This window comes from Onychostoma macrolepis, chromosome 01, assembly GCF_012432095.1.
Source record: "Onychostoma macrolepis isolate SWU-2019 chromosome 01, ASM1243209v1, whole genome shotgun sequence".
Lineage (NCBI taxonomy): Eukaryota > Metazoa > Chordata > Actinopteri > Cypriniformes > Cyprinidae > Onychostoma > Onychostoma macrolepis.
The window spans coordinates 25,397,306-25,409,462 of NC_081155.1; the positions used below are offsets into that span (position 1 = coordinate 25,397,306).

The 12,157-nt window shown below is 35.3% G+C and overlaps 1 protein-coding gene across 1 annotated transcript in view; it reads left to right on the top strand.

The window, feature by feature from the left end:
- Positions 1-12,157, top strand: part of rims1b (regulating synaptic membrane exocytosis 1b) — an 81,811-nt gene that overhangs the window by 44,659 nt on the left and 24,995 nt on the right. The window contains 11 exon segments of the mRNA XM_058772055.1: positions 310-350; positions 527-637; positions 2,483-2,582; positions 2,788-2,911; positions 3,369-3,415; positions 4,092-4,178; positions 4,181-4,209; positions 4,417-4,547; positions 4,960-5,131; positions 5,538-5,691; positions 6,944-7,000. Coding sequence (XP_058628038.1) covers positions 310-350; positions 527-637; positions 2,483-2,582; positions 2,788-2,911; positions 3,369-3,415; positions 4,092-4,178; positions 4,181-4,209; positions 4,417-4,547; positions 4,960-5,131; positions 5,538-5,691; positions 6,944-7,000 — 1,053 coding nt within the window.

The following is a 12,157-nucleotide window of genomic DNA, read 5'->3' on the forward strand; positions in this document are numbered from 1 at the left end:
TTGTCATTTTTATTAAATATTTAATAATAACTACACAGACATGATTACAAAAATGTAAAACCTTAACTAATAAAACTCTAACAAATAAAAAAGAATTAAATAAAGTCTCATTTAAAATATTAACAATAACTATATTAGGCTACTATATTCAAATATCAGTGATACTAAAATAACACTTTCACAAAGTGGTTTCCATCTAGAAGCTACGCAGTTTTTTTAAAACAGTCCTCCATTCCGACTGTCATCAGGCTTCTACAACTCTATTTTGGATTAATTATTGTGTTCATAATGACAATTTCTATTCTGCAGGTGACTGGGACTGTCATCCTCTGGACCCAGCTGTGTGGCATGTAAGTATTTCAATTGTATTTCAATGATAGATTGCAATCATGTATCAGTGGCAATGGATAATAGCAGAAACAGTAGTTTATTTGATTACAGCGTTTCTGTAGCTGAACTCACATATACATGTCATGTCAGCAATGTGTGTTCAGCACTAAAAAAAGCATTGTTCGCTTCTTCACAGCATCCAGTGAGCTGGCAGCCATCTAAAGAGGGAGATCATTTGATTGGCCGCATCACTCTAAGTAAGCGCTCCACCATGCCACGAGAAGCTGGTTCCCTGCTGGGTCTGAAGGTGAGCTTGTCAATGGCAGTTTACACTAGCTAATCACATCTCTGTCCGTGTCTTGCACTTGAAAGGATGTACTACACTAAAGGTGTGGTCCCATTTACTGAATTGAAATCTTACAGGTGAAAGCTGGACTGGATTTGACCAAATGTAGTTAATAATATGGGAATAATGATGAAGAAATAAACATCCAAAGCTATTCTGCCAGCTAGCAAACAAACCAGGCCTAAATAACAGCTTTCCTCACAGCTTTTTTTTAATATATATATAATTGAAGTGTAATAATATGCAGAACCAGCTGAGTAGTCACTACCAGAATGAGGACCTAGTCCAATGTTGAGCTTCAGTTTTGCTTCGTTGCTAAGTTATGAATCTCCACCCACACAGAAGTCACTACTGAAGAGAGGCTTGCTTTCAAAAATGGAACCCAAAGCGAATTTGGCATAGGGAAATTTCTTTGCCACTAAAAGTCCATCAGGCGAAGTTCTTCATTGCATTGATTCCCATTAAAATGACTGGATTTCACTTGCTAAATTTTGCAACGCTAAATGTGACTGCACCTTAAAAGGTCCGCTAGATGCCTTTTTTCTTGTCATTATTTGGTCTTGTTATGATATATAAAGGTAATAATGACAAGGGTTGTTATAATTCTATCATGACAACTCTTGGAAGATTTTAGCATGGGAATGATTATGACAATGTTAATGTATTTGGTCTTGGCAGAATAGATCTGCTACGCTGCTGCTGCTGAACTGCTGCTACTGTTGGCTATTGATGTTGTTGTAGGTTATTGCTGCTGCTGCAAAGCAAGTACAGTAACTTGCTACTGCCAATACATACGCCAATATGGTGCTGTGAGTATTTAAGACATACTGCTGCTGCACAAATAGCATATAAAATAACCCGTAGCAGATCTATACAGGTGGAGCTGGGGAAGGTGGAGGGTTTCAGAGTAACTCTGAAAGCACGCTGCGAAATGCTCTAGTGACTGCTAACCAGCCATTTAAATGTAAAGCAGAAAGCTCATTGACTGCGTACTGTATGCAACATGAACCAATCAGCTTGTGCCAAGTAGTTTGACGCTGTGAATAATATCACCAATTTGCATTAACGACCCATCTGCCTGCACCATCTAGAGTTTCATGACAGAACTTGCCATTTACTACAACTAAAACCATAAAACAGATGTTTTTTTAGTCAGTAATCAGACATGCTTTTTGTTTGTTTTGTCATCCTAGTAAATTATTGGATGCTTCTTTACCCTTCTGCATTTATGCATTTGACAGACATTTTATCCAAAGTGACCTGCAGTGCTTTCAAATTATGTATTTTAGTGTTGCTACAGAACAGTACTTAGTTTGTTACTGCACACTGTGATTAAACATGATTCACTGTGGCATTGTGTTCATTCACTCAGGCCAGGGGAGAACTGGTTGAGAAACTGGTCCATTTCTGTCACCTGATAGAGTTTGGGTTCGTTGTCATCATCCACTGTCATCTTCTGGCTTGCTTAGACAGCACTGACGCTTTTGGATGAGAACAAAACTTAAAATGACTCGAGCTGAATAACAACACTGCAGTTCTCAGTAGAGCTTCTTATTGCTGAATTGAACTAGTTTCATTACGAATGAACTTTACACAGTTACCGAACTGATCTGAATCAAAACTGTACTAAATAATGACAATTTTGTCTTCCTCGAGCTGCTTTATGGCAGAATTTTTGATTTGCATCATTGGTTCTGTTACTTTCCTGTTTAATACTATAAAGCTGTTTTGAAAAACTCTTTATTGTATAAAGTGCTATAAAAATAAAGGTGACTTTACTTAACTTGACTCGTCTGTCCTGTCCAGGTGGTTGGTGGAAAAATGACAGAGTCAGGGAGACTGGGGGCCTTTATCACCAAAGTAAAGAAAGGAAGTTTGGCTGACATTGTAGGCCATTTACGAGCAGGTAATAATTATTCAATTTTATAAGAAAATTGCAGTATTTTCACATTTTATTTTGACCTTTGCTTTATGGAAGTCTTCTGCTAGATCTCCGTTGATATTTTTGGTTGCATATCTACGTGTAATTTTTCACAGCTCATTATTCAGTGAGTCTGTCTATGCAGGCAAGTGCTATCCAAGTGCTAAATGGTTTCTTTTTTTGATTTCAGGCGATGAGGTGTTACAGTGGAATGGAAAGGCGTTGCCTGGAGCAACTAAAAAGGAAGTGTACAATATTATTCTAGAGTCCCAGTCAGCGCCTCAAGTGGAAATAGTTGTTTCCAGACCAATTGGGTAAGCTAAACAAACCACAAAAAATGAGCAGCTAGTTTAGATATGAAATAAAGAAAACACACCTTTGGATGTATAAGTGACTTCAGTGATTTTTCTTCCTGTTGCATGTTAAAGATGTATTCAGCGAATTCTGTCCAAAAACTTCTTGAAAAAGGTCTATAGAGCATATCAGTAAGTAAAGTAGTGTCTGAGAGTGTTCTTCTTCCCAGTGTCCCCATTGTCACCCTACATGCTCCAGACCCTACTCTCACCCTTAAAACTGTTCAGCCATTGCATTAGAGCGGTCCTTCGGTTCCCTACTCTTTCCTGTGTCTAGACAGTTTTGCTATGACATCTCAAGAGGGGATGTGCAGTCAAGTTTGTGTGTATGTGTGTGGAAAAACTGACCAAGAGAGAAGCTAATGATCTGTCAACTGACATTCTTTTCTCCTGTGCTTCAATTTTCTCTTTCCTGCAGAGATACACCAAGACTTCCAGGAACATCACATCCTCCTCTAGAATCAAGTAGGTTTTGTGACTTTAGTTTAAAAAGATAGCTCACCATAAAGTGAAAATTCTGTCATCGTTTACTCACACTCGTGTCATTTCAAACCTGTATGGCTTTGTTTGTTATGTGGAGCACAAAAGGAGATATTTAGCAGAATGTCCAAGCTGCTTTTTTTCTCCATCTGGTTAAAATGCATCAAAACAAGAGTCGCTATTGACTTTCATTGTTTGACACAAGGACAGTGTTAATCACATCAACACAATTTAAAGGAATAGTTCACCCAAAAATCTAAATTTTGTCATCATTTACTCACCCTTGTGTCAATCCAAACCTGTATGTTGAACACAAAAGAAGATATTTTAAAGAACCAAACAGTCGTTGCTTCCCATTGACTTCCATGGTAGGGAAAGTAATACTATAAGTCAATGGGGACCATCAATTGTTTGATTACCAGCATTCTTCTTTTATGTTCTACATAAGAATTGGGTGAACATTTTTGGGTGAACTATCCCTTTCACGAATATGACATGACAAGCATTATGATTAAAAAATGTAAATCTCATTTGTAAGTCGCTTTGGGTAAAAGTGTCTGCTAAATGACTAAATGTAAATGTAAAATTAAGAACATTTCACCAGTAACTGTGCAATACAGCACAGCTGTACACCTATTATGTCAACTTTTTGAACTTACAGCTGGTTCGAGTTCTATAGATGAATCCCAAAAGATGGACCGTCCATCCATCTCTGTAATGTCACCGACTAGTCCTGGGATGTTGAGAGACCTCCTCTTGTACTGCCAGGCCAGCTGTCGGTAAGCATGGAGGGGGAAAACACTTTGTGGAAAAAAAATATTTTGATCTATTTTCTCACCTGAAAAGGAATGTGGTGTGTGACAGGGTTTACATATTTTATCTGTTAGCTGAGTTATAAAAAAATGTATTGCCAACACTGAGAACTTTGAGAAAGTGATATTTTTTATTCATTATTATTATTATTTATTTATTTATTTTTTATCAAGGTGAAATTATGGTATGATAAAGTGGGCCATCAGCTTATTGTCAATGTCCTACAAGCACGAGAACTGCCCCCTCGACCAGACGGACGACCCAGAAATCCCTACGTCAAAATGTATTTTCTTCCTGATAGAAGGTAAAATATTTAAAATGTATTAATAATATTTAACAATATTATTGTTTTTACTGTATTTTTGGTCAGAAGAGAGGAGACTCTAAAAGCACTAAAACTGTAAGACTGTAGACTGTAAATGAATGGCAGTGTAGAATAGTGGCCTCAAAAATGTTTATTTTTTTATAACTATTTTTTTTTTTTTACTATCTTTGATGATAAATTTGTCCATGCACTAGATCTCTACTGTAAGATCTGACTTGCATTTTCCATTTTTGGTATTGCTGAGTATCTGGAATGCATTCCATGCCAAAAGATTAAATAATAAGCAGACAGAAATGGAATCTGCAGACTATTTGTGCTGATTTTTGGGAGAAATTGCAAAATTTTGCAGACTGCACACACTCTTATAAGCACACTACATTCGTCTACATAGTGACAAGAGCAAGAGACGGACGAAAACGGTGAAGAAGAGCGCAGAGCCAAAGTGGAACCAGACGTTCCTGTATCCTCACGTCCACCGTAGAGACTTCAGAGAGCGCATGCTGGAGATCACTGTTTGGGACCAGCCCAGAGTCCAGGAGGAAGAAAGTGACTTTCTGGGAGAGGTGTGTGTGCTTAAATTAGTATGTCCTGACTCCTGACAGTAAGATATCAACGTATCTATATCTAGCTTCAAAACAACACATAATATGTACTCCATTTTCTTGACTCCACTGGTATGCATAAGAATAGTTTTTCAAACCACCTGAAGTTTTTTTTTTTTATTATTATTATTATTCTTTTTTTTTTTCATATAAATCCCTATCGATGGAAGCATAGTAATATGCTCTTTGAAGTCCATTTGTTTATATGCTAATTTATACATGCCCCTGGTGTGCAGTTGCTCTGCAGCAGACAAGTGTTGTTTCTCAGGTGTAAAGTGTATCTGGTAGTCCTTTGGGTTATTTTGGCCTCCAAACAGTTATTCTTTCATGGTTCAAATTCCCCTTTTCTGGGTTTTGTTTTGACCAGATTCTGATCGAGCTGGAAACGGCTTTATTGGATGACCAGCCACACTGGTACAAATTGCAGACCCATGATGTGTCGTCCCTACCATTACCCCAGCCGTCTCCCTGCCTCCCTCGCAGACATGTTCATGGAGACAGTCCTAGTAAAAAACTGCAAAGTAAGTATAAGCTGGTGTATGTGTGCTAAGAGTGTGTGTGTGTGTGTGTGTGTGTGTGTCACTGTAAAAAGCGAGGTGTTCATAAAAAGAAATGAAGGCAACAGTTTGCATTGCTTTTTTTAAGTAAATGACTTACAATATCTTAAAATTTGGGTTTAGAGTACTTTAAATTGTTATGGACACAATTACCTGTTCAGGGAAGTATGTTTTATAAATGATATCCTCAGTTGAAAGTTAAAATTAAGTGATGCAAATTGTTTCCTTTATTTACATGGTTTTAAATTGGTCAATATTATGTGCTTCATTTAATGTTTTCTGTGAGAAATGTAAATGTCACTAAGAGCAAAGTACTTGTTGTCCTAAACTTTTAACAACACCAAATAAAATACTCATCTAAAAAAAAAAAAAAAAACACTCCATATAGACAGTCAACTGTTAGTTTTATTCATAGTTTTTGTCTTTTGACAAAAAATCATTTGAATTTATTTCATCATGTTAAAATAATTTTACTAGTTTAAAATTTAAGACAAAATATTTTAGTTTAGCAGAATCAAATCAAACCAAATATTCAAAAGTTTATTTATTTATGAACACTTGAGCTCCTAAAATGACATTATAATGACTACTGTGATGCTGTGAATACGTTATGCTTCAGTTATACATTTTCCAAGTTGTAGTTTTATTGCGTAATACAGATGAGTGTTTGGGTGAGTAATTTAAGTGCTTCAGTTTACTGATGTTTATTGTTCAATGCATGACTATTAATAACTGATTGCATTATTTGAAAAAATCATATAATTTCTATATTTTTTCTTCATTGAAAAAAAAAAATACTGAACATCTTGCTGTATATTAGTTAAAATTTATCTTAATTAAATATATATGTATAATTATCATCCTGACGCCTAGCCTTTATTGTTTTCAAAATCAAAAGAGACTTTGTTAATGAACATTTCCGTCACTAATGTTGTTGATTAGATTAATACTGATAATTTAAAGCAGAGGAGCAAAGACAGAAGTTACTAAACATGAGAACAAAATCAATAGCTACAGTATAAATAAAGCAAGCAAGTGATCAAACAATGCAACCATATTAATTATTCACACCCCAGTTTGTGATGAGAAGAGGGTGAAGGAAAAAAAGGTAAAACTGAATTGCTTTGAATGCAGTGCAGTTATAATATTTGTTGTACTTTATGTTCAGCAGTTGAACTGTATGCTGTGTGTGTGTGTGTGTGTGTGTGTGTCTCAGGATCTCATCGCATCATTGAAACAGATTATGATGATGGTATAACGGTAGTGTCCTCAGGTGGGTGGGGGCAATCATTACTCTGAAGAGTAGAAACCCAACACAGGGTGAGAAAGAAAGCTAATGTCACATATTATTACTGTAGAGTTTACAGCTGTTGTTTTTTTACTGTTCCTCTGAGCCTTTTAGTTGTATACAAGCACCTCGACTACAAATTAATTTCTTCTTAATTGGCACAAAGATGAAAGCATAAGATCAAACAGTGTGTGTATGCTTAGAATAGAATAATATATCATAAAAGAAGGTTGTGTTAGTTTAAGAATAACAGAATAGAGTCTTTCTCCCCCTGTGCTGGGCTGTAGAGTGTTCAGCTGAACCACAGAAACACTTCACATGAATTCTGTGCATGGACACTGTGGAGGAATGACTCCACAATCACACTCTATAAAACACACTTTTATCACCTTCATAAGACCTGTTTAATTTTGTTGTCAAGCTGGAGTAGCTAGAGGTTATAACAGATTATAACAGTGAATTACAGCATGTAACAGGATTAATATGGGTCTTATGACAATGGATGTTACCTCTGTTGCATGCCTGTAGAAAAGCTTGCTGTAGAATTTAGAGAGTAAAAGATAAATACGCTGTGGCTGATATTTTGAATCTTAAGTTTTTTTTTTTATACTTTGTTCCATGACTATTTTGAACATAAGAGTTCTGCAAGGTGTCAGACCTGCAGTAAACGCGGTATACTCTTAAAGGGTTAGTTCACCCAAAAATGAAAATTAGCCTGTGTTTTTCTCACCCTCGAGTAATTGTCCTGGCTCTTCCAAGCTTTATCATTGCAGTGGGTGGGTGGTTTTTTTCAACAGTCCACAAGACGTCAAATAAAGCATGTGCATCCATAATAAAACATGCCTCACATGGCTCCGGGGGCCTGAATAAAGGCCTCCTGTAGCGAATCCATGCGTTTTTGTAAGAAAAATATCCATATTTCGAACGTAATAAACACTTTTCTCTCACTTCCCCTGACTGTCGTACGTGAAAGCCGTTCCGGTGGATGACGTAGGATGTATGCGCAACACACGCGCCTCTGAGATATGCTAGTCTCGTGAGTTTGTTTACAGGAGCAAAGGAAGCAAAGTTTCCTTACTTTAGCAAAGAAAAACCAGTTTCCTCTTGGTTTATATTGAAATCCTCCGACATTTTTCTTTTCAAATCCTCGGTTTTTTCCTCTAATTCATGACCGCCGTTTTGTTTTGTTCTCTTTCCGCGTTCATCACTAATCATGCTACGATGACGTCCTACGTCATCCGCCGGAACGGCTTCCGTGTACCACAGTTAGTTGAAGTGAGAGAAGTGTTTATAACGTTTGAAATATGGATATTTTTCATACAAAAATACATGGATTCGCTACAGGAGGCCTTTATTCAGGCTCCGGAGCTGTGTGAGGCACGTTTCATTATGGATGCACGTGCTTTATTTGACGTCTTGTGGACTGTTGAAAAAAAAAAAACCACCCACCCACTGCAATGATAACACTTGGAAGAGCCAGGACAATTTTTAATATAACTCCTATTGGATTTCTCTGAAAGAAGAAAGGCATATACACCTAGGATTCCTCGAGGGTGAGTAAAACATAGGCTAATTTTCATTTTTGGGTGAACTAACCTTTTAACTATATTTATCTTTGATATCCAAGATAAAATCTAAGGATTGTTGTCTGGACAATCTGTTTGATTGTTAAATTTTGATAATGTGACATATTTTGATATTTATATTACTTTCACATAAAAGAACTCAGAATACATTTTAACATTGGGGGGTTGTGGGGGATATTGGAGTGCTTTCCATTTATATTCTGTTTATTAATTTAGGAAAACTTGCACTTGTTCAGAGTTAGTGCTTTGATGAGCAATCATAAAAAGTTCATCAGATGCATGAGTCATGAATTCTCAGAAACCCTGTAGCGCTTAATGCTTAATTTATTCACATTTTAAATTCCTTTCAACATTGATTGGGGGACAATTCACTTCCTTCCTAAATCTACTTTTTAATTGAACTGCAAGTCAGATTTCTTTTACAAAAAGCCTCAATTCCTTATTGCAAATCAGTGTGCTTCTCAAGTTCTGAATTGTGCTAACATACATTCACTTCATAGATATTTTGTATGTGTTTCATATGCTGTTCAATGCTTTGTTTCGCATTATAATGAATTAGGCTAGCCTAATTAAAGACCTGTGGTTGTAACCAGCAAATCCTTGATGAGATGTAGCATCATCTGTAGTTGTTTACAGTTGTACTTTAGAAAATTAATTTATAATGTTGATACAGATTGCTTGACATTAGTACAGTTGTGCATCAAGCTTCAAGCATTGTTTTTGCTGTTTAACTAGTTTCTATTCACTATGTCAAGAAATACCACAAAAGAACAAAAAACTGGATAGAAAGAAGCCATTTTTATGGTGCCACGTTGTGATGGAAATAATATAAGCTGGAAGGGAAAACTCTCATTGATAGCATTGAAAAAAAAATAAAATCCCATATCTGCGGAGCCCCTAAAGGGACATTGGCAAAAAAAAAAAAAAGAAGAAGACTATCACGTGCGCACAAGAAACTTTTTTGAGCTCAGACATTACAGTTTCTGGTTGCATCACTTCTGCCATCTTACAAAGAAGAAAACAAGAGCATGCATGTGCATGAATTAGCCTAATGTAGATCTATTTTGGCCTTCAATACTAAAACATTGTTTCTGTTCTTGCATTCGGACACAGATAAATCATCACTGAACAGCATAAGAACAGCTTTTTCCCTTCTTTCTATTTTCTCTATATGTTGTATAGAGAACAAACTCTCCTAAAACATTTGCACATTCATAATTCTATTTTATCTATATTTTTATTACCATAGTTATTTTTTTAATGCATTGTCTATTCTGTTTATTATTAGCCTTATATTTCATTCTATTACCTTAAATTATATGCATGACTACACTGTCTCTGTACTTTCTCCGCTGGATGCTCCTGTCACCAAGATGAATTTCTTGTGTTTTTGTGTGTGTAAACACACTTGACAATAAAGCTCTTTCTGATTCTGACATTTAAAACGCATTTTGAGGTCTAGAAGGATTGGTAGCTACAGTATAAAAGCTCAAATTTTAGATTTCGATATGGCAATAGCCTATTGTCCCACATAAAACTTTAAAAGCCAGACAAATATGTATATAATCGAAAGCGATTATTTATTTTTGATAATTATTACTTTACTTCAGTTTGGTTTTCAATAACTGCTGTTAGTTTCGTTTCATTTTCGTTTTTTATTTCTTTGACATTTCTTTGACATTTTTCTTTCTTTCTTGATAAATAAATGCCTTTATTTTCGTTAAATACAGTTCCTAATACAACATATTTTACCGTTTAAATATGTATACAATATTTCATTTAAACTGGTTTAACAAGCATTTTAGAAGTAAAATTAAACATTTAATTGTCGCGAAAAGACTGATGCTCAGATAAACGAGTATTTGTGACCTGTGCTGGCAAAATGAGTCGGAATGCGCACAGACTAATTTTGAGCTAGACAGGCAAAAAAAAAAAGTGAAAAATGTCAGTTTCGATCGAATTTGAGGTTTTCACAAAAATGAGTTCATTAAGCCCTCTTCTAGCGATCCCAATGCTCCAAATAGCAATTAAACATCTAAAATTATCTTTATTTGTACGTTTTCTGAGAGGAGTACCTTTTCTATGCTCGCTTCTGGACGACTGCTGCTTCTCACCACATGTTGTAGGTCTATTGTTGCAAAGAGCAGCATTCCAGCTTAGTGAATATTCATATAGAATTCTCGATTACATGAGTCCAAACCAGTGAAATATGATTTTCAAACCTATGCTGATGAAAACAATACGATCGCGCTGACATTTGCAAAGCGAGTGCATAAGACGTGCCTTTCCTCGAGTGCGCAATCTCCCTTATAAAGTACAATTATTGCATATTGATCTATGCATTACAGTAGGTCTTAAAGGGATAGTTCACCCAAAAATGAAAATTCTGTCATCATTTACTCACCCTCAAGCAAACCTATATGAATGTCTTTGTTCTGCTGAACACAAAGGAAGATATTCTGAAGAATGTGGGAAACAGAGCAGTTCTGGGGCACCACTGACTTGCATAGTATTTTTTTTCCTACTATGGAAGTCAATGGTGCCCCAGAACAGCCTGGTTACAAACTTTCTTCAAAATGTCTTCCTTTGTGTTCAGCAGAACAAAGACTTTATACAGGTTTGGAACTGCTTGAGGGTGAGTAAATGATGACAGAATTTTCATTTTTGGGTGAACTATCCCTTTAATATAGATCTGTCTCAATGTTAATCATACATAAAAAGAAAATATTGAATCACTCACAACGTATAAACATATAAAATATGCAACGTTGCTTGGTGATTTTGCTTTGTAATCTTTAACTCGATTTTTCTCAAAATCAGATTTTTCGTTTTTATTTCTTATATATATATATATATATATATATATATATATATATATATATATATATATATAAAAGTGCAGTCAGTGATTAAAAACTAGCTAATTAATCTAAAATGCTTGTTAAACCAGTTTAAATTAAATATTGTATACATATTTAAACGGTAAAATACGTTGTATTAGGAACTGTATTTAACGAAAATAAAGGCATTTATTTATCAAGAAAGAAAGAAAAATGTCAAAGATATATCAAAGAAATAAAAAACGAAAATGAATCAAAACTAACAGCAGTTATTGAAAGCCAAACTGAAGTAAAGTAATAATTATCAAAAATAAATAATCGCTTTCGATTATATACATATTTGACTGGCTTTTAAAGTTTTATGTGGGACAATAGGCTATTGCCATATCGAAATCTAAAATTTGAGCTTTTATACTGTAGCTACCAATCCTTCTAGACCTCAAAATGCGTTTTAAATGTCAGAATCAGAAAGAGCTTTATTGTCAAGTGTGTTTACACACACAAAAACACAAGAAATTCATCTTGGTGACAGGAGCATCCAGCGGAGAAAGTACAGAGAGAGTGTAGTCATGCATATAATTTAAGGTAATAGAATGAAATATAAGGCTAATAATAAACAGAATAGACAATGCATTAAAAAACAATAACTATGGTAATAAAAATATAGATAAAATAGAAACTGTAATGCCTGAGCTCAAAAAAGTTTCTCATGCCCA